General features: G+C 46.6%; 1 protein-coding gene across 1 annotated transcript in view; it reads left to right on the forward strand.

Moving 5' to 3' along the window:
- Positions 1-27,281, forward strand: part of LOC138567694 (alpha-2,8-sialyltransferase 8F-like) — a 333,692-nt gene that overhangs the window by 207,471 nt on the left and 98,940 nt on the right. The window contains exon 3 of the mRNA XM_069646164.1: positions 23,542-23,628. Within this exon, the coding sequence (XP_069502265.1) occupies positions 23,542-23,628 (87 nt within the window). The remainder of the gene's footprint in view (positions 1-23,541; positions 23,629-27,281) is intronic.

Here is a 27,281-nt window from a genome sequence, read left to right on the forward strand (position 1 = left end):
CCGGGACTGGGAATCAAAGGCAGGAGTAAGGTTCCTGGACTGGGAATTGAAGGTGGGAGAAAGGGCCCAGGACCAATAAACAAAGGCTGGAGAAAGTGTCCTGGACTGGGAATCAATGGCATGAGAAAGGGTCCGGGACTGGGAATCAAAGGCAGGAGAAAGGATACAGGACTAGGAAACAAAGACCTGAGAAAGTGTCTGGGACTGGGAATCAAAGGTATGAGGAAGGGTCCGGGACTGGGAATAAAAGGCGGGAGAAAGCTTCAGGGACTTGGAATCGAAGGTGGGTGAAAGGGCCCTGGACTAAGAAACAAAGGCCTGAGAAAGGTTCCTGAACTGGGAATCAAAATCCTGAGAAAGGGTCCAGGACTGGGATTCAGAGGCATGCGAAAGGGTCTGGGACTGGGAATCAAAGGTGGGAGAAAGGGCCCAGAACTAGGAAACAAAGGCTGGAGAAAGTGTCCAGGACTGGGAATCAAAGGCATGATAAAGGTTCCCGGGACTGGGATTTGTATGGGAGGATAGGTCTGTAGGACCCCCCACTCCCCTGCATTGCCCACCTATGTGAGGCTCATGACTCGTCGGCAGGCCCCCATGCACCTGGGCCCGGGAGGCAGGGCGGCTGCGGATCGACACGTGAGGCTGCACGGCCAGTAGCCTGGCATAACATAGACACCATTTTGTAATAAGCAAGACTCCATTTTAAGTGTGCTGAACCCAGGCCCATGCAGAATAGCCAGTGTGCAAAGCTGCAGCTTGGCCCCTACTTGACCGCACACAGAGAGGCCTGCACTTCCCCCAGCCTCCACCCCATGGCAGATCCGCCGAAAGCCCGTTCTCACAAGCAACTAGACACGAACAAGTAACAGAACAAACACTGTATCATTTACCTTCCGCAGTACATCATTGCCCTAGGAGTGACCAGACTTGTAGTTGGAGTCTGGAAAAAAACAAAAACCATCCCTCTCAAACATACCCCGACCCTGCGCCTAATCCCTGCACGAATAATATATGGTGTCCCTGACCCCCCCTGCCTAGCTTTCCAGATGAAGTGTTAACCGTACATAATAAACCTATGAGTCTCTCAGCCTTATTTGTGTTGTTAAAGAATGTGTAGTAATTTTAAATGTATAATACAAACAACTTATATTGAAGCGAGGTGACCCCGTACACCCTCAAGATGTCTTCATGTTCCAAGGCCCAGTGTATAACTACTTGAATATCCACTCTGTGCCAAACAATGTTTGCTGCTATTGTAAAAAGGATTATTGAAAAAGCAATATATAAAATGCTCGTGTATGATGTAACAAAATATGTCGTATTGCATGTAAGCTACATAGGGTATCGAATCCGTTTGTGATATAATTGAAATGTTAGATTAACATGTTGCTTCCATGCTCCTGAGTATATGACCCAACCTGATACTACCTCATGTTTGTTATTCATTCGCCTTTCTCATGAATTGCAAGTATTAGACTGTCTAACGTTATGTACTGCATGTGATATTAAAAAATATCCATTGTCATGAATTTAGTAATGTAAACATATGTAATCGGCAGAAATGTGTAATTTCCCTAATGCTCCCAGCTTTAGCATTCTTCCCCTCCAATGGTGTATTGTGCAGCCCCGTGAATAGAGAGTTGCTCAGAGTTACAAGGTCATCTCCCCCTCCTCCCGCCCAGGCCCACAGGGGCTCGCTGGTGTTCGAGCAGCACAGCCTCACCTCCCCACACTCCTGCTGGACCCGCTTCAAGTATTTACCTCCCCCATGGCAGAGACCGCCATAGCCAGGCCAAATGAATTATGAGCTACCTGGTCCTAAATCCCACCGCCTTTGAGGTGCCAGCTAAGCGCCCCCTCTGACCCAATGGTATCCCAGTTTGCCCGAAATCCAACAGACCACAAAGGCAGTTATACGTCCTTGTGCAAACATCCCCCAGAGTCATCATTTACTGCATCACGAGACTTGACCCCTTGCTGCTGACAACTTTATGATGATATATGGAGACAGCCTCGTATTGCATATTGTTTCCCTGTGTCCCCACCCAGGTATTAGATTAACGTGTTAGAAGTTTTAAATAACATCTTGGTATAGATGAGTGTGATGAATGGGTATGAAAGGCCACAAGGGCTAGTTTCTAGAACCACAGTGGTGAATCTCCATTGACAGCCAGCGCCCAAGAGCTCCACCCCGATGAGCTCAGCTGACCCAAGCACGCTGTGATGCCACCACATGGATCTCCGCCAATCATGGAGCACCGAACCTATACTCTACAAAGTAGCTAGACATCGCCATCCAATCCCCAAGACTGTGTGGCTCCTATAGCTTACCTCATGCATGACGTGTATTTGTAATATAACTGACTGTCTTTGCTATTGTCAGACAGAGCGATCTCGGAGTTTGCAGAGTCCTTTGCATGCCCTATTTGATTTAGATAAAAACCTTTTAACTTCACCCACACTTGATCGTGGTCTCATTCCCTCCTGGGGTGTGTCCTTTATTGCCTCTCAGTAAGGGGGGTTTTCTGCCTTAGTGGGGGATGCTTACTTTCAGTGGTGACCCCTTAGACATGATTTTTCTTAATTGTCCCCTTTTGGCACGAGACAACCCCGGCCGCAGTGGAGACGCACAGCACACCCGCTCAAGAGAGCTGCCCACCTACGGCAACTGGTACGCTTAGACGTACGCACGCAGTAGGGCAAAAGGGTATGGGTCCCGCTCAAAAAAACACCGCTCGCCGGGGGCGGCCATTGAGTGTGAGGCAGTGCCGCCTGGACGGACCAAGTCCGGAGAGTCTCGGATCAAGACAGGCACGTGAGTGACAATAAAAGGAGTGGGAGGGAAACCAGGTTATACGAGGTCAGGTGAGGTAAAGAAGAGATATTTTCTTAGGGGCAAACTAACGAGTACTTTAATACATTAATACTATTCTCTTTTTCCCTGCATATGGCCATTAGGATAATAAGGTGAAAAAAGGAAAAGATGGTGCTATCTTGACTAATAATGGGAATAAGTGGAATAGTGGAAATAGAAATAAAGGTGTCTGAGAAAAGGGAGACACAGTGTATAAATTAGAAACAGCTTTTTTCTTCTTTATTCTGGGCGAATTAATGCTAGGTAAAGTATTATAAACTCCAAGGATCGAAGGGAAGAACTGGGTGAGGGACAGAGGGTCTTTTTCAAAGAAAAATTACATGGCAAGAAAAGGGAGGGTCATTGTTATGTGTTGTACGTTCAGTGTCTGTTAGATGTCCATTTTGTGTTAAATATGCTATGCTATTTATGTTAAGAAAAATTGCATTGCAAAATAATAATGTTGAATTAATGATACCAGGGGTTTCTGTGGTATGGTCATTGTAAGTGTGACCCAGTAAGATTCAGGACAGATGTATTGTGAAAAAGCATTTTAGCATTTGAACATTGTTAGTGATTAAACACACACACGCACGTGAAGTCACAGCGATAGTCACAGATAACACAGGAGGGTGAACGACTAGAAAACAACAAGGGGGCAGAAAAACCCCTGGCCCATATTTGTAAAAATCTACCTGGCTATGCAGAACGCATAACCAAGTACCATGACCAGTGGGTCACCGAATTGAACGGAGAGGGGGTACCCCAGGAATGGCCACAAGGAGGGTCGTTTGATAAAAGTGTCTTGGACATGGTTGCCACATGCATATTCATAAAGTACAAGGGAAAACAATTCCATAATAGAAGAGATATAGTCGATCTGTGGAGGCTGTTTGAAGAGGTCCCCCCACTTAAAAGAAAAGACATGGCACCAGAACAGCCCACTACTACCAACACTCCCCTGGTAGCAAACGAGAGTGAAGTTGAGGGTAGGGGGAAAGAAGGGTCAATAGAGGTAACACGGCTGTACCCTCTCCTAAACAAGCTAGTGCCCGCTGAGGGGTATAGTGATCCTGTGTATGTGCCTACCCCTGCAACTGCCCCACATCCAACAGCACGCCACCATATGATTGCCCCAGGACTAGTGGGCAGGTAAGTACTCCTACAGTAGACATTGAAAAACTAACAGAAGACTTAGATTCCCGACTATCAATGGCTAGAAATGAGCTATCTAGAATATGAAACATATGTGAACAGAATGGAATGAGCATGTCAAGAACAGAACAACCGCCGAGGGTACAAACACTCGACAGGTCCTCCGAGGAAGGGTGGAAAAAGAGGGAAATATTATTCCGGATACAGGAAGATCCAACTAGTATAATAGAATTGGAACCACATGATCTCAGAGAAAACACAGGGGAGGAAGGTATGGCCACTGGGGGAATGGAAGAGCTGTGGTGTGATATAGAGGATGATGAGCAGGAAGCTGGAATACTGGGGGTAGCAGTAGGGGAAGGTCAGGGAGGCTGGATGAGACACCCTTGGGAAGGGGCATGGAAGAAGAGTGGACAGGGAGGCTAAGAAACAGGATTGGAAGAATGGCCACGTTGGGGAGAAAAGGGTTGAAGGTAAATACCGGAAAAGGAATCAAAAATAAACTACAGCTTCAATTGATACATATAGGAGGTGGGAGGCCAAACTACATACCCTGGGCTCAGATGGATAAGGCCAATTTATTAAAATTATTGCCCCCGCTGTCGGGAGGAGCAAGTAAGTGGATATATGCATTTGAGAAGCATACTGCGGGAGTACCATTAGCAGTGGGTGATGTCAAAAGATTGTTGGTATCGGCAGTAGTGACCAAGCAGACAGGGTCTGGGCAAAGGCTGGTTTTCCGGGAGTAACACTGGATTGTGACCGCCATGATGGAGCCTCCTTTAATACAGAATGTGCAAGAATATGGGATGCCTTAAGAGAAACCTTTCTAGAAACGCCAGATTTAAAGTCAGTAATGCAATGTACCCTGAATGATGAGGAAGATGCTATGGATTTCATTTTTCGAGTGCAGGAGATGTGGAGAGCGGAGACAGGTACGGCCTGGGATCAATCAAAGTACCTATTTTACTTTATAATAAAGAGAGGGCTCCCAAAAGAAGTTCAAAAAGCACTCGACAAAATAGCAGGGATTGAAGCGAAAGGCTGGCCAGAAATTCAAAGTATAATAGTGCACCACTGCAAGAGAATTAAAGAAAGAGAGAAGGAGATAGTACAGAAAAGCTTGGCAGATGAGGCGAAATTAATACAGACGAAACTGGTGAAGGTCGCCGCAGCCGTAGCAGCAGTCCCCACAGATAGGGATGCAGAAGGGGAGGAGGGACCAGTAGCGATACAAGGGTGGATGGCAGCAAATTGGGCAGGCACTGGGAAGGCACAGTGGAATGGACAGGAGCAGTACGAAGGACCACAGTAGCAAGTGTGGAGTCCCCGGGTAGGAAGAGGTGGGTACAGAGGGCGCAGAGGGGGTGGTCAAGGGCACGGAGGAAATGGCAAGTACGAGGGGCAAGGACCTAGAGGAGGACAAGGGAACTGTTGGAACTGTGGGAGGTGGGGACACTTCTCACACGAATGCAAGAACAGGCCAAACAATAATTATCAAGATGATCAACCTTATGGTCTGTCAAGAATCAAGTGACTGTCTGGAATCAAGTGAATCTACAACCTCAGGCTAGTGCCTTTACCTGCAATAAACTCTGTGCCAAGTGTGCACTTCATTCATTTTGTTCGCGGCTCCAACTGAGTTCCCCGTTCCTGGCGCATTACAGATTTCCATGGAAACGAGGAACGTGTACGACAACACACCACGTATCTGGAAGAGTCCCATGGAAAAAAATAATTTGGGCTACGTCATGCCGCAATTCCGGAGGACGTTTACCAATCACGGGTCGCGCTGCTACATGACGTGCTTCGTTGGCTTATAGCCACCTCTTACTTTCACTCCGCACTTCTGATTGAAGTTTTGGACCTGCTTGCTTCGTCCTCGCTTTGCGCCGGCCATTTAGTCTGCTCCTTCTGAGACCTGTTCTGCCCTACATTCTGCTTTAGTTTAACCTGTCTACTGCCTACCCTGCTCTCCGGACATTACGTCTCCTGTTTCCTTGATTCCTTTATTTCCCGCTAAGTTGCTTTCGGGCTTATCTCCTCACTCAACCTTTCTGACCCTCATCTGCTCTCACGAACCTTGCTCCCTCCCTTTCCCTCTGGTACTATCATCTTGCTAATTACCTTCCTGCTGCCAGACCCGGGATGCCCAAAGGACTCCGTTTGCCCAAACCTTCTGTACTGTTATTTCCAGCACGTTGCCAGACCCGGATTGCCCAAAGGACTTTGTTTGCATAATCCTTTTGTACTGTCTCTGCCAGCTCATCGTCAGACCCGGATTCCGCAACAGATTTCTTCTGCTCAACGTTTGGATTTTTATCTACAAGCATCTTACCTGACCTGGATTGTTTTAAGGATTGCTTTCTCTGTGGTTCCTCCATCATGGTGTTCACCTGGCACTAGGATTAGAGACACTATGCAGCCAGTGCCGTAGGCGCCCTCGTGCCATCGGGATAGGATTGTGACTTGGGGCCTATCAGGCGTCCTCGTGCCGTCGGGATAGGTTTCCTTGGATACTGGGTCCCGTCAACTAGGTGGACACTCCCAATCACCAGGAACTTGTCGGTCCCCATCTACAACAGGAATAGGTAAGAGCTCTGTCTGTATATCTTTTCTGCCTTAGCCCTATAGAGTTCTGCCCTTACCTGTTCCTTCTATAGCCTCATTGTATTATGTTTTGATCTACTGGTAATCCTTTTAGAACCAAATCTTGGCTCCAGGAGACATACCAGCTACGCCCAAGACTGACCTGCACCTTTCAGGAAACTACGAGGTGGGTCAACTACAGTCACCCTCAGCTGTTCTTCTGTTTTGGCTCTCGTTTTATTTTGGGTGACAATTTGTTTTGTTTCCCTGCAGACGGTGGTTCGTGGGTGGTCTGCTCTTCCATCTGCTTGATCTCTCTGTTTCTTATTTGAACAGCAGTGAGGTATAACGGGGGGGAGAATTCTTCTTCTACTGGGAGCCTTCTGAAGTCCTTCCACCATATAGCACTTTGGTGGTGTTGGGTTCTTGACAGAATCAGAATCCTAACATGGAGACATCCAACGCCCTCGATAAACTCACCCGACTCGTCTCCGAATTGCGGGGTGAGATGACCGCTGCTCACCAAGGTACGCATCAACGTATCGATGAATTGCAATCTGCATCTCGTTCAATGGACATGGGTGCATCAGCCCACCCAATGCGGTGGGGTCGGGATTTCCGACACCTGGTCAGGACCCCGTCCCAGTGCTCATGTCCACTCAGTTCCCTCTGGCAGCCCCAGAGAGGTTTCATGGAGACCCTAAAACATACCGGACATTTATAAATCAATGCCGGTTACATTTCCTGTGTAGACCCGCTTCATTCCCTGACTCGACCACCAAAGCTGCCTTTGTGTTGTCATACCTGGGAGGAACGACCGCAGCCTTGGCTAACCCGTTATTAGAGGAAAACAGTTTCATGCTCTATGACTGTGATGCTCTCATAAATGCTATGGACCGTGTGTTTGATACACGATATAAAACACAAGCCACCGACCTAGAATTATTGAATTTGCGGCAAGGAGATACCCCTCTTCTTACATATCTGGCTAAGTTCAACCAATTGGTAGCAGAAACCAATTGGCCAGAAGATAAAAAGACTTCTGTCTTCTATAGGGGGTTATCTGAGAATTTAAAGGATATCCTAGCCACAGTTACAGTAGTGCCCACCAATTTACCAGAGTTGTTGGATTTGGTCTTGCAAATCGATGCCCAAAAGGCAGAAAGGAAAGGCGAGAAAAGACCACTGATTCCAGTTTAGCCCCGTTCAGACAAGAGTAACTAGGTTAATGAGCCCATGTATATTGGGGCTGTGCGCGGTCTACTTTCGCCATCTGAAGGGGAGAATAGGAAGGCTAATAATCTCTGTTTTTATTGTGGGTCTTCGGACCATTTTATTTGGTCATGTCCAAAAAAAAACCACCAAAAGACGGAAACTCTCGGACTCGTCAGTAGAAAGTGTCATCCTTGCCAGGACCCTACTACTGGTATCCACCAGTCTCCTTTTACAATGTCGGTATCACTGTCACACACTCCGAACCAAGCTTGGCCTGTTTCTGCTATTCTGGATTCAGGGGCCACAGGAAATTATATGGACATAGCCTATGCACGTGAGTCTGGTGTGCCTACTGTCCCTAAGGATCGGCCGGAAATGGGTAACGCCGTGGATGGCACCTCATTGTTGTCTGGTCTAGTCATGGAACGGACAGTAGACATACACATGGTTACTGACAGTGGTCATAAAGAAATTATTATTTTTGACCTAATCGCTGCCCCACAATTCAAAGTCATACTTGGCCTTCCTTGGCTTTCTTTGCACAATCCTGATATTGATTGGCAAAAACAAGAGGTCGGCTTTGTATTTGAGTATTGTGACACTCATTGTTTAGGGGATGTTTGCCCAGGAGTCACCGGTCCGTGCCGACCTTTGTTGGATACCATCTCAGTGGTTGGCTCAGTGACTTCTACGATGCTGCCTATGGAGTATGAGTCTTTTTTTGATGTATTCGATAAAGGAATGGCTGAAAAACTGCCACCCCATAGGCCATATGACTGCACAATTGATTTGGTTCCAGATGCGGTAATTCCCCATGGCCGAATTTATTCTCTTTCACAAAAAGAAACTCAGGTGTTAAAGGAGTACATTGACAAATCTCTTAAGATGGGTTTTATCCGCCCTCCCGTTCTCCGGTGCATCCCCATTATTCTTAGTTCCTAAGAAGGAGGGGGACTTGAGGCCCTGGATTCATTACAGGGCCTTGAATGCCATAACCATTCGAAACCAATACCCGCTTCCTTTGATCAATACATTATTGGCTCAGTTAGGCACTGCAGTCATTTATACTAATTTGGACCTGCGGGGTGACTATAATTTAATAAGGATCCGCGAGGGTGACAAATGGAAAACCGCGTTTAAGCCACGGTTTGGTCTCTTTGAATATTGTGTCATGCCGTTTGGGCTTTGTAATGCCCCAGCGACATTCCAGAACTACATGAATGACGTATTCAGGGATATGATGGATCAGTACATGGTCGTGTATCTGGATGACATACTCATATATTCATCATCATACCAACAACATGTTGTACATGTAAAGTCTGTGTTGCAACGCTTAAGAGATAACAGTCTGTATGCCAAAATGGAAAAATGTGTTTTTCATGTATCCGAGGTGGAATTTTTGGGTTACGAACTAACCAGTCATGGTGTACGCATGAGCGGAGCCAAAGTAAAGGCAGTTTTGAACTGGCCAGTCCCGGATAACGTGAAGTCATTGCAATCATTCATGGGCTTCGCAAACGTTTATAGACGTTTCATTCAGACTTTTTCAGGTTTGGTAGCCCCGTTCACCTCATTGACAAGTAGTAAGCACAAGTCCACGGAGGCTCAGAACGCTTTTGATTCCCTCAAGGCGGCTTTCACTTCTGCTCCGGTTCTCCAGCATTCCAAACCAGAGGTGCCTTTTATTGTCGAGGCGGATGCATCGGGAATAGCAATAGGTGCTATCTTGTCACAAATATGTGAAAATACGGGTGCTATACGTCCGGTAGCAAACTTTTCTACAAACTTTACCACTTATGAACGCAATTACACTACCAAAGAACGTGAACTGTTGGCCATAAGAAAAGCTTTCAAAGAATGGCAACATCACCTCCTTGGGCTCGCCATCCAGTCCATATTTTTACTGACCATAGGAACCTTTTGGCTATGAAATCAGTCAAATGTTCCACGTCTAGACATGCTAGATGGCACACATTTTTTGCCATGTTCGATTTCACAGTAACATACTGACCTGGTAATTTGCATTCCAAGGCCGATGCCTTATCTCGTATGCATGGCTGTATGCCAGTCTCGGTGAGGATCGGATACTATGGTGCTTCCCAACCAGGTAGTTTGTAGTTGTACCCCACAGTCCTCCTTGAAAACAAGCATACAGCCGTGAGTTTCCAATAATCCCCCAGAAATCACGGAATATAACCTTGATATCATCCATTCTCTACCCTATATTCAGGGCCGCTTATTTTTGCCGGATCCCAAGACACGTTTTATGGCTGTGACCTGATGTCATGATGCTAAGTACTCAGCTCATCCAGGCATAAGAAAGACTTTCGATCTCATGCAATGTTGGTGCTGGTGGCCTGGAATGCGCAAAGACATACAGGAGTATGTCCAAACCTGCGCCGTTTGTGCACAAAGTAAGTCCACTCCTACCAAACATATGGGGCTTCTTCTACCATTACCCATGCCACAACGACCCTGGGCTATGATCTCTATGGATTTTATAGTTGAACTTCCAGTGGTACAAAATTACAACACCATCTGGGTGGTAGTGGATTACTTAACTAAAATGGCAGTCTTTGTCCCATGTCAAGGCCTCCCTAGTGCGGGTTTGTTCTTGAAACATGTATTTTGTTTCTTTGGTCTCCCCTCTGTTATTGTATCTGATCGGGGTTCTCAATTCACTTCACACATTTCTGGCTCTCTCTCACTGCTTCCTTTGGTATCCAGGAACATTTCTACAGTTCTTATCATCCACAGACAGATGGCCAGACCGAAAGGTTAAATGCCACATTGGAACAATATCTTCGTTGTCTTTTGGTATAATACCAGGAGAACTGGTTGTCAGTGTTAGGCGCTGCAGAATTTGCATAAATAATTCCACACATGCTTCGACCGGTACTACCCCTTTCCATGCTCTTTATGGCCAACATCCTCGTGCGTTACCGGTGGATCCCCCTTTGCCTGACAGTCATCCTGCTGTCGCAGACTTCGTCAAGGCCTTATTGGGGGTGCAGGAAAACGTAAGGAACCGGTTGATTGATGCTCATGCATCTGCAAAACTGTATACAGACCGTCATCTGTCAGTAGCTCCTGATTACGTGGCTGGGATGTAGGTGTGGTTATCTACAAAAAATCTACACCTACCTGGGCGTCAATCCCTGCTTCCGCGTTTTGTGGGTCCCTATGTGATTGATCGGGTGATCAATCCAGTGGTGGTGAAACTGGTTTTGCCTTCTCATTGGAAGATACATCCGGTTTTTCACATCTCCTTGGTGAAACCCGTCTTCTGCCTCGCCCAGCTCCAGTTGATGTACAAGGCACTGATCAATTTGAGGTTCGAGCAATATTAGATACCCGAGTGAGGGGCGGTAAACGCTATTATCTAATCGACTGGAAGGGCTACGGTCCAGAGGATCGCACGTGGGAACCTGCAGAGAATTTTCATGCCCCACGGCTTTTGGGTCATTTCCATGCTGCCAGGGGACTTGATGCACCTTTGGGGGAGGAAACTGTCAGGAATCAAGTGACTGTCAGGAATCAAGTGAATCCACAACCTCAGGCTAGTGCCTTTACCTGCAATAAACTCCTTGCGAAGCGTGCACTTCATTTGTTTAATTCGCGGCTCCAGCTGAGTTCCCCGTTCCTGGCGCGTTACAGATTGCCATGGGAACGAGGAAAGCGTACGGCAAAACACCACGTATCCGGAAGAGTCCCATAGAAACAAAGAATGCGGGCTACGTCATGCTGCAATTCCGGAGGACGTATCCCAATCACGGGTCGCGCTGCCACATGACGCGCTTCGTTGGCTTATAGATACCTCCTAATTTCACTCAGCGCTTCTGATTGAAGTTTTGGACCTGCTTGCTTCGTCCTCGCTTCGCGCCAGCCATTTAGTCTGCTCTTTCTGAGACCCGTTCTGCCCTACGTTCTGCTTTAGTTTAACCTGTCTACTGCCTACCCTGCTCTCCGGACATTACCTCTCCTGTTTCCTTGATTCCTTTATTTCCCGCTAAGTTGCTTTCGGGCTTATCTCCTCACTCAACCTTTCTGACCCTCATCTGTTCTCACAAACTTTGCTCCCTCCCTTTCCCTCTGGTACTATCATCTTGCTAATTACCTTCCTGCTGCCAGACCCGGATTGCCCAAAGGACTCCGTTTGCCCAAACCTTCAGTACTGTCATTTCGAGCACGTTGCCAGACCCAGATTGCCCAAAGGACTTTGTTTGCATAATCCTTTTGTACTGTCTCTGCCAGCTCATCGTCAGCCCCGGATTCCCCAACGGATTTCTTCTGCTCAATGTTTGGATTTTTATCTACAAGCATCTTACCTGACCTGGATTGTTTTAAGGATTGCTTTCTCGGTGGTTCCTCCATCATGGTGTTCACCTGGCACTAGGACTAGAGATGCTATGCAGCCAGTGCTGTAGGCATCCACGTGCCGTCGGGATAGGATTGTGACTTGGGGACTATCAGGCGTCCTCGTGCCATCGGGATAGGTTTCCTTGGATACTGGATCCCGTCAACTAGGTGGACACTCGGAATCACCAGGAACTTGTCGGTCCCCATCTACAACAGGAATAGGTAAGAGCTCTGTCTGTATATCTTTTCTGCCTTATCCCCATAGAGTTCTGCCCTTACCTGTTCCTTCTATAGCCTCATTGTATTATGTTTTGATCTACTGGTATTTCTTTTAGAACCAAATCTTGGCTCCAGGAGACATACCAGCTACGCCCAAGACTGACCTGCACCTTTCAGGAAACTACCAGGTGGGTCAACTACAGTCACCCTCAGCTGTTCTGCTGTTTTGGCTCTCGTTTTATTTTAGGTGACAATTTGTTTTGTTTCCCTGCAGACAGTGGTTCGTGGGTGGTCTCCTCTTCCATCTGCTCGATCTCTCTGCTTCTTATTTGAACATCAGTGAGGTATAACGGGGGGGAGAATTCTTCTTCTACTGGTCAGCCTTCTGAAGTCCTTCCACCCATCATATAGCACCTAGGCGGTCTTGGGTTCTTGACATGGTCACCCGCACCCAGGAAGTCCATATGGGTTACCAATGGGAGGGGGGCAAGGACAGTAGGAACAAAGGTGCCCAGAACAACACAGGGAGCAACCACATAATGTCCAGCAGCACCCACAATGCCGCGAACATATACCATACACACAGGGCAAACCTTTTGCCACAACAGCAAACGTGCACCTGCAACGTATGGGGGAGTGGCAGTGGCATCAGGGAATGTATTCAGCCATGGGAGGACTACGAGACATCCAGCATAGGACAGCCCACAGAGAGCACTTGCGTATCCAATACTATCGACGACCCTCAATGCAGCAGAGGAACCATTTATAGGGAACAAACTATTCATTATTATGGTGGATTCGGCAGCTGAGAAATCATGTTTGCGTGAAGGTCGGTTTCCGCTATCTAATCGTAAATTGGAGACACATGGGTTCTCTGGGGCGGTGGTCGAACTTCCTTACACAGAAGAATTAGATGTCACAGTGGGGGGTTAAAACAGTAAGGACACCCCTATTGTACTATGAACAGTACCCGATTAACTTATTGGGGAGGGATCTCCTCAGTAAGCTTAACATGACCATATGCTTCACAGAGAGAGGAATAGTCTGCTCAACACCAGGGATTTGCCCTATGCGCGTAATGCTGGTGGTGCACGCGCAAGCTACAGCACCAGAGGTGCGTGGCATACCAGTGGACCCTGACATGTTCATTCAACGGTTGAAAACATTGGCACGGGTGGTCCCAGAATTGAAGAACCTAGAATGGAGGGTGCCCGCAGAGTTTATTTTCCGCCCCATTGCATGCCCGGAGATAGTGCCTGGGACAGTGATGTCATTGGACTTACACGCAGTTCAGATCTCAGCCAAAAGAATAGCAGTCATTGCAATGGACATACACGGCTGCGAGTGGCGCACAGTGTTGTGCATCAATGCCGACATTGCACTGTGAGATTTGTCAGACGAAGACCTTTTCACAGATTCAGAGAGTGATGGGGAAATAATAATGGAAATAGCCATACCCTTTGATATCATGATACAGGAAAGACAAGTGCCAGTACAACTAATGGCTGTGGTGGGAGCACCACCTTCCTTCTTTGACAATGACATGCAATCAGTGCTGAGTGTCCTGTGGACCACCAGCACCCACAATGTGGGACTATTGCATGGGGTTACACCAGTTAAAATAAAACTCAAACCAGGAGCTATACTGCCCAGAGTGAAACAGTACTACCTATCCCGGGAAGCAGAAGAAGGGATAAAAGAAACAGTCAGCACATTATTAGCACAAGGAGTAATAGTGCCCTCAAACTCACCATGTAATACCTGTATCTACCCTATTAAAAAAGCAAAAGGAGGGGCGTGGATGATGATCCAAGATCTACGCCCCCTCAATGACATCATCCAAAAAGTGTCCCCTTTGGTCCCCAATCCTCCATCTATCCTGTGCAGCATCTCAAAAGATGCATCTCACTTTACAGTGGTGGATTTGAAGAACGCATTCTTCTCAATACCACTTGCAGAAGAGTGCAGATACTTAACAGCATTTACCACGGGAGGAAAACGATACGAGCACTGCAGACTACCCCAGGGTTACTGCGAAAGCCCCAGCATATTCAACCGAATTCTACATGAAGATCTAGGGAATATGACGGCAGACAGTGCAATTATTCAATACGAGGATGATTTGCTGATCTGCAGAAAAAATGAGGAGGAGTGTAGGAAAGACTCTATTACTCTCCTGACATTGTTGGCCCAAAAAGGTTACAAAGTTGACAGACGGAAGTTGCAATACTGCCAACGAGAAGTATTATACCTGGGACAGCTAATTTCAAAAGACGGTAAGAAAGTAATACCAGGCAGGGTAGCTGCCATTACAGCAGTAGGAAGACCAAAAAGAGTGAAGGAAATGCAAACATTTCTCTGCATTTGCAACTATTGCCGAGCATGGATATTAGACTACGCAGCGTATACAAGAGAATTATTGCAGGGACTCAAAGAAGCCCAACGAGAAAACACAGAGATACAATGGTCCACAGAACTAGGTGATGCTTTCACATCACTCAAAGAACTGATTTCAAGCGCACCAGTACTTGCAAACCCAGATTATGAGCGCGAGTTCTACCTGTTCTCACATTGTAAAGGGTCCCTCATGACAGCAGTACTGACACAAAAGACATCTCTGGGACACAAGCCCCTGGCATATTACAGTGGCACACTGGATGCATTAATGCAAGGACACTTCGCTTGCGAGCAATCTCTCGCAGCCGCAGCGTTCGCCATTGAGAAAAGTGCAACGATAGTGATGGGATGTTCCGTCACACTATTCGTGGAGCACTCTCTATTCGCAATCCTGGAAAGATCGAAAAGCACACTCACAACACAAAGAGCCACTGCATATGAAATTATTTTGTCCAGCGCAAACATACACATAGTGAGATGTAAGACAGTAAACCCTACAAGATTCATTACAGAACCATGCACCGCGGAGGACATGCAAGCACACGACTGTGCAACATACAAGGGGGAGGAAGGGAAAACCACCATGGTGAGTGAAAATCCACTGAATGAAGGAGAGGTATTCTTCATAGAAGGGTTAGCATCAATAAATTCAGAGACAGGTGAAAAACACGTGGGAATAGCTGTTGTAAGGTTAGAAGCAGGTGAGTACAAAGTACTAATACAACAGCGCCTACCCGCCCGCACAAGCAGCAGAACTAATAGCGTACATCGAAGCACTGCATGCAGCAAAGGGGTGTGAAGTTACAATTTACACAGACACAGCTTATATGACTACTACAGTGCATGGAGGATTAGCAAGGTGGGGGCGGAGAGGGTTCCACAGACCTGATGGGTCACCTGTACAGCACGCAGAGCATTCAAAAGAACTGATGGAGGCATTAAAAGACCACACAGTGGTAGCCATAGTGAAGTGCCAGGCCCATACGAACAATACAGATGTGATCTCTTTGGGAAACGTGGCAGCGGACGCTGCTGCCAAGGAAGCTTCTTACCTAGTAAAAGAGAGACCAGGTGAGTACCTGATACAAAAACAAGTAGAAGAGGATCTCCCAGATGGCTATAACGCCATGCCCTTGTCACAACTACTGGAACTGCAAGAAGGAGCAACACAAGAGGAAAAGGAATTGTGGGAAAAAAGGGGATGTAGCCAGTCAGCAACAGATCTCTTATGGCATCAAAACAACACCAGAAAGGTGGTGATGCCAGTCAAACTATTGGAAATAGCCTTCAAACAACTTCATTTCCCAGCACACAACGCGAAACAGCATATTTCCGCACAAATACAGGAGAATTGGTTCATACCAGGGTTACAGGAGCAACTCTTAAAAATGGCAATGGAATGTACAACGTGCCAGATATATAATTCAGGAATGACATTAATAACACTGCGGGGAAAAATATCAAAACCAATAGGTCCCTTCAGAGAGCTGCATATTGATTATGCAGATATGGGAGAGAGGTGCAATGGATCACGGTACATGATAGTAGTAGTTTGTCCATTTTGAGTTGAAGCAGGGCCCTGTGCACATCCGGATGCCAAATGTGCTGCAAAGTTCTTGGTGAAGGAAGTATTCCCTCGCTGGGGAATTTGTGACGTAATTCGCTCGGATAATGGCACACATTTTGTCCACAACCTTTTCAAGGAAGTAACAACTTAGCTAGGAATCAAACACAAATTATGCTCGATTTATCATCTGCAAAGTAATGGCGTGGTTGAGAAAATCAACGGCCTCCTGAAGGGGAGGTTGTCAAAATTGTGTTTCTCACTTAAAAAGAACTGGGTGCACTGTCTGCCTTTGGCCTTGTTCGAACTGAGAGATCAGCCTAGCAAGGACCACAATCTGTCACCACACAAAATAGTGACAGGAAGGCACATGCACACAGCACACACCCCACTCCGCAGACATTCAGACGCCCATAGAAGTGCCACAGTACTAGGTGAAGAGTTTAATGAATACTTGACGAAGCTCACAAAAGCAGCTCGTATGATAGCAAGACAGCTTGCACCACCATTCACACGAGAGGAGGGAAATGAAGCAGTAACGTTCTCAGAAGAGAACCCAACAGGCCAGCTAATGCCAGGGGAATCGGTGTATGTTAGGAGTTGAGTGCGCTTGTGGAATTCTCCAAGATTGCATGGCCCATACGAGGTAGTGTATTACACAATGACGGTGGTGAAGGTGAAGTGCCTGAAGTATTGGATACATTTAACAGATGTACGAAAAGCCTATTATTGTATCACACAAGGACAGGACAAAAGGTACAAATCACAGAAGAAGTATAGCCATAAATGAAGAGAAGAGATATAGCTGCATCATATGATTAAATAGTAGCACATGTTGAGAACAAAAAATAAATGGGATAAGATGATTGTGGGGCATGAAAAATGTATAAAACTTTAAAACTATAATATTAAAAGTTCTCTCTCTTTCTCTCTTTCTCTCGCTCCCTCTATCTCTCTATCTCTGATGAAAATTACACATATAATTGTTTGAGGATGCGTAATGCACTTTTATGTTTTAATGTATAGGAGAAACAATGGCAACGAAGGGCAGCCCGCACAGAATAATGTTAGGGCAGATAGAAATGGAAACAAGAATTTTGATTTGCATAGATATTCGTGTGAATGTGGCTTGTTTGTGTGTGCGATTATATTTTTTACAATGATGTTTGGACTAATTTTCTACTGGGCAATTTCATTCCTCTCTATCGAGATGAATGAGGGGGGAGGGAATGGAACCAACATGGGGAATGTGACAAGGATGGTTAAAGAAGGGGCCTATTTAATATAGGATGGCTTTCAGCTCATATGGGGTTATGACACTCACCCTGACCATGCACAGCACCCAAATGACACCAGCAATAGGCTGGCACCACGCCCGAATTCCCAGTACAATGCCTCTGAATATAGTGTCTATGCCTTAAATGATCGTAATCCTTCTGTTATATCATGGTTATATGACACTACTGCCACACTGCCCACACCAACAGTCAACCCGTCCACAGAAGATGAATCCCCCACAAATAGGAAGGAAGAAAACGCAGAGATGGCTGGAAGATTTATGGCCCTATATGATGAGTGGGAAAAGGGGGGGAGCGTGTAAAGAGGGCACAGTACTGCAAGCAGCGAAAAACTACCTTAAAAGCAAAAGAAGGAGAAGGGGGGTGGGGTGGAAAAAATATGACGAGTATTCTGGCCTGGAGTTAGACACAATTGAAGACCCTAGACATCCACATCAGTCAAATAAATGGTATGCGGATATGAGCTCCACCGCAAAACAGACAACTAATGAGAGTTGTTATGTATGTTCCTTGATTCCCCATGCCTCAAGCACACCTAAGGTACTACTGCCTCAAGAATTGCCTCTTGCAGACGCCCAGTGTCTCCTTCATCTCACCCTATGTAGAATTAAGAACACCTTCCAGGTTCACACAGTATCTTTTGAAATGCTGCAAAATGAAAAAACTTGCTACTCGAGAGCCAAAGGAGTGATATGTTTGAAAGAACCTTTTTTCGGAAAATAAGTGGAAAGATGAAGTAATAACATGCAAACCAGAAGCACTACGAGGATTGCCAGAAGACAAACTACAATGGATCGAGAAAGCCTGCACACCTGTTTGGACGGAGCATATCACAAAGCTAACATGGGTGACAGCCATAGAAAAACCGTTCAAACTGCAAAAAGAAATATCCTATGAACTATGCTTCCATGGTGAGGGGAAAAACAACATGGGCACAAATAAGAACTGCAATCGAACACTCATTATCCCAGACATGAAGAAAGGGACAGCAGCACTTATGGAAACTTACTGGGTCTGCGGTAAACAGGCATACTTGCACCTGCCACAATCTTGGAGGGGCACATGTTCTCTGGCGATGCTGCACTCGGCCCTGATGGTGATACCGGAGAGTCACATCGAAGGAGGAAAAGGATTGCAAACCGCACATCACCCAAGAAATCCACAACAAACAGAAGAACCACCACTGTATGCCCTGTCCACGGACAATGCACAAGGTGTGATATCACTAAAGTGGAGATCGTCCAACTACATATCCAAAGCCTCCTCAGATCTGTTGGAACAGATTCCTGACAAGTACCGGCTGTTTAACTCTGCTGAAACATTCTTTTCCTCCTTCGTCCCGAGTATCCAGACGCGAGCCAAAGCAAAATGGCTGCAAATAACGCGCTGGGAGCTGATCCAACTGGCCAACGACACTGAAGAGGGGTTCAACATGATCAAGTTGGAGCTAAGGGCCCTACGGCTAATGACAATGCAGAACAGGTATGTCCTAGACCTGTTAACGGCGATGGATGGAAGTGTTTGCCGCAAAATTGGGAGCATGTGCTGCACATTCATGCCTTCTGAAGACGCGGATAATGGAACACTATCACACGTTATCGCGGCAGTGCACAATTTGGGGGAACGGATGAAGAAAGAAGGTGGAGTGGGCCCGAGCTCTTGGTTCGACAACATTTTTTCCTGGGTACCATCCTGGCTGGGATTGACTATCAAGATGCTGATACCCATTGTTGTATTTTTACTCCTGATTTTTTTATGTGTGCCAGCTAGGTCTTCAATGCTGCGCAAACGCAGTCCCTAATGGTGCAATGATGATGGTGACAATGGGCAATGCTAGAGGAACAGCACAGATCATGCAGGAGGCGCAAGTACAGACAGGTGAGGATCCCAAACCCAAGTATAGAATGGTGCCATTATACTATGACAGAGACATAGTGGACAGATTATACCATAAAACAATAAAAGAGCCCCTGGAATGAGAATGGTATAAAGAGGTATGGGTAGATCTGGAGGGAGATGGGGGATGTATATACATTACCTGCACACCAGACGAATATGCTAGGAGGGGGGAAAGTCTCCGAGGGGTGTGTAGAGCCTGGATGCCGATAAAGGGGACACCGGCGTGGGAAGAAGCAGTCGCAAATGAAAAGGAACGCCAGAGGTTGGGCGAGTTGCAGTATTCCTTACTTAAGTAACAAAAGGGGGGAAATATGGGAGGATAGGTATGTAGGACCCCCCTCCCCTTCATTGCCCACCTATGTGAGGCTCATGACTCGTCGGTAGCCCCCCATGCACCTGGGCATGGGAGGCAGGCTGGCTGCAGATCGACACGTGAGGCTGCACGGCCAGTAGCCTGGCATAACATAGACACCATTTTGCAATAAGCAAGACTCCATTTTAAGTGTGCTGAACCCAGGCCCATGCAGAATAGGCGGCATACAAAGCTGCATCTTGGCCCCTACTTGACAGCACACGGAGAGGCCTGCACTTCCCCCAGCCTCCACCCCATGGCAGATCCGCTGAAATCCCATTCTCACAAGCAACTAGACACAAACAAGTAACAGAACAAACACTGTATCATTTACCTTCCGCAGTACATCATTACCCTAGGAGTGACCGGACTTGTATTTGGAGTCTGGAAAAGAACAAAAACCATCCCTCTCAAACATACCCCAACCCCGTGCCTAAACCCTGCACGAGTAATATATGGTGTCCCTGACCCCCCTGGCCAGTTCCCCAGATGAAGTGTTAACCGTAAATACTAAACCCTCGAGTCTCTCAGCCTTATTCCTGTTGCTAAAGAATGTGTAGTAATTAAGGTTAAATGTATAATACAAACTACTTATATTAAAGCGAGGCGACCCCGCACACCCTCAAGATGCCTTCATGTTCCAAGGCCCAGTGTATAACTACTCGAATATCCACTCTGTGCCAACCAATGTTTGCTGCTATTGTGAAAAGGATAATTGAAAAAGCAATATATAAAATGCTTGTGTATGATGTAACGAAATATGTCGTATTTATTGCATGTAAGCTACATAGGGTATCGAATCCGTTTGTAATATAATTGAAATGTTAGATTAACATGTTGCTTTCATGCTCCTGAGTATATGACCCAACCTGATACTACCTCATGTTTGTTATTCATTTGCCTTTCTCATGAATTGCAGTATTAGACCGTCTAACGTTATGTACTGCATGTGATATTGAAAAATCTCTATTGTCATGAACTTAGTAATGTAAACATATGTAAACGGCAGAAATGTGTAATTTCCCTAATGCTCACAGCTTTAGCATTCGTCCCCTCCAATGGTATATTGTGCAGCCCCGTGAATAAAGAGTTGCTCAGAGTTACAAGGCCATCTCCCCCTCCTCCCGCCCTTGCCCGCAGGGGCTCGCTGGTGTTCGAGCAGCACAGCCTCACCTCCCCACACTCCTGCTGGACCCGCTTCAAGTATTTACCTCCCCCATGACCGCCATGGACAGGTCAAATGAATTATGAGCTACCTGGTCCTAAATCCCACCGCCTTTGAGGTGCCAGCTAGGCACCCCCTCTGACCCAATGGTATCCCAGTTCGCCCCAAATCCATCAGACCACAAAGGTTAACGTCGTTGTGCAAACATCCCCCAGAGTCATCATTTACTGCATCAAGCAGAGTAAAATGATGAAGATAGCCTGACCCATGCCCCCTGATAAAACACCTGGACCCACGAGACTGGACCCCTTGCTACTGACAACTTTATGATGATGCATGGAAACAGCCTCGTATTGCATATTGTTTCCATGTGTCCCCACCCAGGTATTAGATTAACGTGTTAGAAGTTTTAAATAACAACTTGGTATAGATGAGTGTGATGAATGGTTATGAAAGGCCACAAGGGCTAGTTTCTACAACCACCGTGGTGAATCTCCATTGACAGCCAGCGCCCAAGAGCTCCACCCCGATGAGCTCAGCCGACCCAAGCATCGCCATCCAATCCTCAAGACTATGTGGCCCCTATAGCTTACCTCATGCATGACGTGTATTTGTAATATAACTGACTGTCTTTGCTATTGTCAGACAGAGCGCTCTCTGAGTATGCAGAGTCCTTTGCATACCCTATTTGATTTAGATAAAAACCTTTTAAATTCACCCGCACTTGGTTGTGGTCTCATTCCCTCTTGGGGTGTGTCTTTTATTGCCTCTCAGTAAGGGGGGTTTTCTGCCTTAGTGGGGGATGCTTACTTTCAGATTTAAAGCCCTGAGAAAGGGTCCAGGACTGGGAATTAAATGCCTGAGAAAGGGTCTGGGACTAGGAATAAAAGGTGGGAGAAAGCGTCAGGGACTTGGAATCAGAGGTGGGAGAAAGGGTCCAGGACTAGGAAACAAAGGACTGAGAAAGTATCGGGGTTTGGGAATCAAAGGTATAAAAAAGGGTCCAGGACTTGCAATCAGAGCCTTGAGACAGGGTCCGGGACTGGGAATCAAAGGTCTGAGCAAGGGTCCGGGACTGAGAATCGAAGGCAGGAGAAAGGGCCCAGGACTGAGATTAAAAGGCATAAGAAAGGGGCGGGACTGAGAATCAATTGTATGAGAAAGGGTCCTGGACTGGGAATTGAAGGCAGGAGAAAGGGCCCAGGACTGGGATTAAAAGGCATAAGAAAGGGTCCGGGACTAGGAATCAAAGGTGGGAGAAAGGGTCCAGAACTAGGAAACAAAGGACTGAGAAAGTGTCCAGGACTGGGAATCAAAGGCATGAGAAAGGTTCTGGGACTGGGATTCAAAGCCCTGAGAAAGGGTCGGGCTGGGAATCAAATGCCTGAGAAAGGGTGTGGGACTAGGAATAAAAGGTGGGAGAAAGCGTCAGGGACTTGGAATCGAAGGTGGGAGAAAGTCTCTGTGCAACTGGTTGGAAAGGGGTCAATGTGGATTCAGCTTCTGGGTGGCCAGAGAGTCCATATTGAACCCGTTCCAATGCTCAGTGGTATGGGATGTGGTTAATCTTGGAAGCCCAGCTGATGGCTCAGACAGTTAAGTTTTGAGAAAGGTATTGGTTGACTGCCCACTATGGGGTACGGGCACTGTATTGAAGGCTAGCTGGCATTCTTCCACCCGCATGCACAGAGGCTCCAAGAATAGGCGGCCTTACACTTAGGTTTCCCTAGAAATCAAATGTGGTCTCTTGGGCTTGAAAAAGGTCGTACGTTTGGTTGCTCCCCACCACATCAAGTTGGTGAAGGTGTCCCAAAATGGATTCAAATTTCTAAAGTGCTCATTTTCATAAAAGTGAAAATTGCATGGAGGGGGCTGCCTGCCTCTGGACTTCTTGTCCCTTTGGTGGCCCTCCTTGCGGGTTTGGTCATTTACACTATGAAGCAGAAATAAAAGCGACACATTCGGCAAAAAAAGTGAACATGCTTTTTCTGCATTTTATTGGAAGAAAAGTAAATGCCTTGAGCAATTGCAGAACCCATTTACAGTGGATTCCTATGGAACACATCTGCTGTGAGCAGGCGCTAAAAACCAGTGGGTTCCATATGGGACCAGCGGCTTTCCACTAGCGCAAACCAGGACGTACTGGTGGAAAACCACGGGTTTTGCAGGTGAGTGCAGGAGGCCGGGGGAGCAGTATTTCTTGCCATTCCACAGCTCCACCTGCAAACACAAGGAAAATGGCCCACTGTGTTAGTACAAGTACGTTCCTTTTACGCTAGTTTTTACACTTTTTCAACAATGCCTTTGAGGTTGAACTGGGCCAAGATGAAGGCCCAAGTTGACATGGCGTGACCGGAAATAGCTCAATATGGTAATATGCATGTAGTCACCAAGGCAGGCGCATTTACACTTGTTTTGTAACAGCTTCTCGTAATGTTGTATTTACCTTCATGTTTTTTGTATTGTTTTTAGGCTTCAAACAAAAGAACTATTGACTAAAGTTTTTGACCTGAACAGTTGTCCCTGGATAGGAAACAGGAATAACCTTCAACATTACCGGTAAGAAAGCACAACACGTGCAGTATCACAACGGAAGGTAACACACGCTCATTGCAAGACCTTGGGCCTCATTCCGAGATTGGAGGTAGTCATGGCGCTATTTGCGCCATTGACTGCCTCCAATAACGGGACGGAGTCCGGTGTGGTGCAATCGGGACTTACCGGTCTAGTCCGACCCTGGCGGGACCGGTAAGTCCCCATTGCACCCACCATTCCCCATTCCCATTTGAGCTCCCATAGGGCTCAATGGGAGTGGGGAAGGCGCTACTTACAGGCCTGCTAATAGCAGGCCCGTAATTAGCGGCCTGGTCCCCTAACGGGACCCGTAAGGGATGTGTGGACCGACCACACGTCCCTTGCGGTTCACGTTAGGGGACCTCGTAATCGGGCGGTAGGGGATTACCGGCACCGGTCTCCTTACCAGTGCCCGGTATACCCTACCACCCGACTCGTAATGACCCCCATACTCGGAAAGGCAAACAGGAGGAAGCTTAGGGACGAAAGTAATCATACTTCATCTATGCCTCTTAAAGAACGTATTTTCTCTTTGTCCGTAGTCTTTTTTTTTGTGTTAAATGACTGTTCAATGACGGTTCATGTAAATTTCGTGTTCAATTGCCTTTTCTGCGTCCCAACATGAAACATTCGTCTTTGCAGGGAGCACCATTTTGAGAGCGCCCTGGGGCTCATTTTGGAAAACCCTGTCATTTGGCTGCGGCGTCCCATTAGGTTTGCACTGCAATGTAGGCATGCCCCGCTGCCAAATTATGTTGTGTGCAAATGTGCAGGGCAAAAGGCGGCCTACACGTGTGTACGCCGCCTTTTCTCCTGCACTTATGTCCTGTGCAAAGTGAGAAAATGCTGCTGGGCAGCGTTTACTTGTAATTGTGAACGCTGTCAGACATGCTCTCGTGGCGGCCAGCGTTTAATTATAATTGTAAACACTGCCTGCTATGCTTGTATGGCAGGCAGAATTTACAATCGATCTCTATGGGTTCTGCCTGATTTATGCTGGTACATAAAGCTGGTGGACTCCTTAGGGATCTCCAGAATTTGCACCGGCATGAAAATCAATGCCAGCACAAATGCTAGAGCATTTGTATGGTGGAGAGGAAGGAAAGCGGCGCAAACGCAAATTGCATATCGCCCCTCTATGCCATACAAATGATTGAAAATGTGGCATGAATGAAAGGCGCAAAAGCCTTGCTCAAGGCTTTTACGCCTTTCATTCCCTTTACCCCACTATTGAACATGATCTCCCCTGTGTGTTGAGTGTAATCAAGCATTGCGCTTTAAAGAGCTTTTTCCTTAGTTGACCTGTGAGTGGCAGCATCAGCTCTCATTGGATGAGCATGGGCACTAGTTTCAAAGTCTTCAGGGAAAAAGCCTTAATTTAAGTCTTGGAATTCTGTCAAAAGCTGCTATGGTTTTACCTTAGCTGTTATGTTTTGTTATTATGCTTCATACTGAGCAAAAATTGCCAACGAAATAGTATCAGAGGGATGGGGAAGATTTGATCGAAAATATTTTACCTAATGGTGAAGTGACCGAATCTTTTTTACCGAAAATCACAATTAACTTTTTACTTTTTAAACTTTTTTTTAATGCGGGGGAGACTCCCCCCCCCCGCCGCAGCACCTCCTTACCCTTCCCTACCCTAACTTTTACCCTTACCCCACCTATTATACACTATACATATACCACTTTACTTACCATTTGCGGTCAAATAAATTCGGTCACTACTCATTAGGTAAGCTTGCATTCGGTTAAATCTACGGGATTGGTATCAGAGCTCGGAGGCACAAGGGTACTGCTACGAACGCTGGGAGGGAGGGATGCAGCGGGGAAATAATGTTTTGTGATAGCTTGGGTGCACTCCAGTCCTATTAGGTGGACCATTGTTCTGCAAAAGGAGAAGGCGGGTGTGTCCTAAAGCATTATGATAACTGGGTTGTGTTTCCAAGCCAGGTTTGGAGAATTCTAAGTTAGTACACAATGTAATGTTGATGCATGAGGAGCTTGAGAGTGTGGAATCCGGGAGGTTTGGTGGCTTATTTGCCCAGGCGTCTCTATACTGTCTTTGGGAAGACGTGAAAAAAGGAACAATCCCGTGGAATAGGGACGCAGGAAGAACAGGGAGAAACAGCAGGTGGCAGACTCCCAGAAAAAGCCACTAGCCATGCAAGGTGACTTGTCTTCATTCATCATTTGGAATTCCATACACAGATAAAAACACAGCATCGCTCAAACACAAAGCATATTTACAGAGAGAGTAAAACCATGGTAAGAGTATGAAGGATTTACCGGTTCTTCTGCACTTCATACATAGTTAATAAATACCCCCACTTACTTTACCATCTGCTTATATAAAATCTCCAGGATGCTTTCCGAACCGCAACCCAAGCACTGTTGTTGATGGGCATCTATAGGGATACGGCTTATTCTCAGTACAAGAAGCTATTCATTGCGAATGCATTGATAGTGCTCAATAGGATCATTGCCATGCATTGTGGGGGCAAGGGATGTACCTAGATTGGTCAAAGGGTGCCCAGTAAGACTAGATTAGCGATAAACGTCTGGTTTTGCCAACTCTGCAACTTGTAGAATCTCAGAAAAGGACCGCAGGCGCCCTTGTAGAAGCACATGGCCCAGCACCCGTATATTTTTACTAAACCATAGAGGTGCAAAGCCCATCTTACCCCGTTCGGACAAATCCTTGTTATTCCATAACGGGGCTCAAAGGGTCACTATTCTGGTCCAGCCTATCTCTGTCTCGTTCTTTCTCCTACCCATACCACTTCTTGCGGAATTATGGTCAGACCGGCCGCCACTGTCCTCAAGTGCTATGCCCGCCCGTACCAATTGAATGCGTGGGTGGGATGTATCACTTCGTAACCATTGTACAGGAAACTCAGGGCGATCCACAGTTGGGAATCCCCCCATAGCAGTTTCCTCAAAGCTCGTTCAATGCTCCGGAACTCACTCTCCGGGATCATGACAGGGGTATTGGAGAGAACGACAAGTATCTAGGCAATGTCATCATTTTGAACATCGCTGCTCTGCCCAATATGGACAGCGGGATAGCCAACCAGAATTTGGCTTTGGCAATACATCTACCGGATATTGGCGTCAAATTGTGTGTGAGAAAGGTGGAAGAATCTCTCCAAATATGACTGCCCAAGTATTGAAATTAACTGACTGCGACCTTCAAATCACAGTCGTCCAGGATACCTTTGTGCCCCCGTGTACTATGAAAAGAATAGGCTTATCTCAATTAACCTTAAGGCCTCTGTGCCCAACATATATCCATAGTATTTCCATTATAAATGGGATGGATCTTTGGGGTTCCCCCACATAGAACAGCAGATCGTCTGCGTATAACGAGAAGCGATCTTTGTTTCCTGCCGTCCAACCTAAACCCCTCATAAGAGGGTCACCTCGGAGCCAAGTCGCCAAGGGCTCCATGGCCAAGATAAACAGTGCAGGGGAGAGCAGACAACCATGTCTCGTTCCCCTCCTCAACTGAAAGCTACTTGGAGTCACCCCATTAACCCGAACATTTGTCTGGGTTGTTACGTACAGTAATTTCATCCATTGTAAAAAAAAACAAAAAGAAACGGTCCAAAACCCATGCCCTCAAGTGCTTCCCAACG

Source organism: Ambystoma mexicanum, chromosome 1p (genome assembly GCF_040938575.1).
Source record: "Ambystoma mexicanum isolate Mex_15411 chromosome 1p, UKY_AmexF1_1, whole genome shotgun sequence".
Classification (NCBI taxonomy): domain Eukaryota; kingdom Metazoa; phylum Chordata; class Amphibia; order Caudata; family Ambystomatidae; genus Ambystoma; species Ambystoma mexicanum.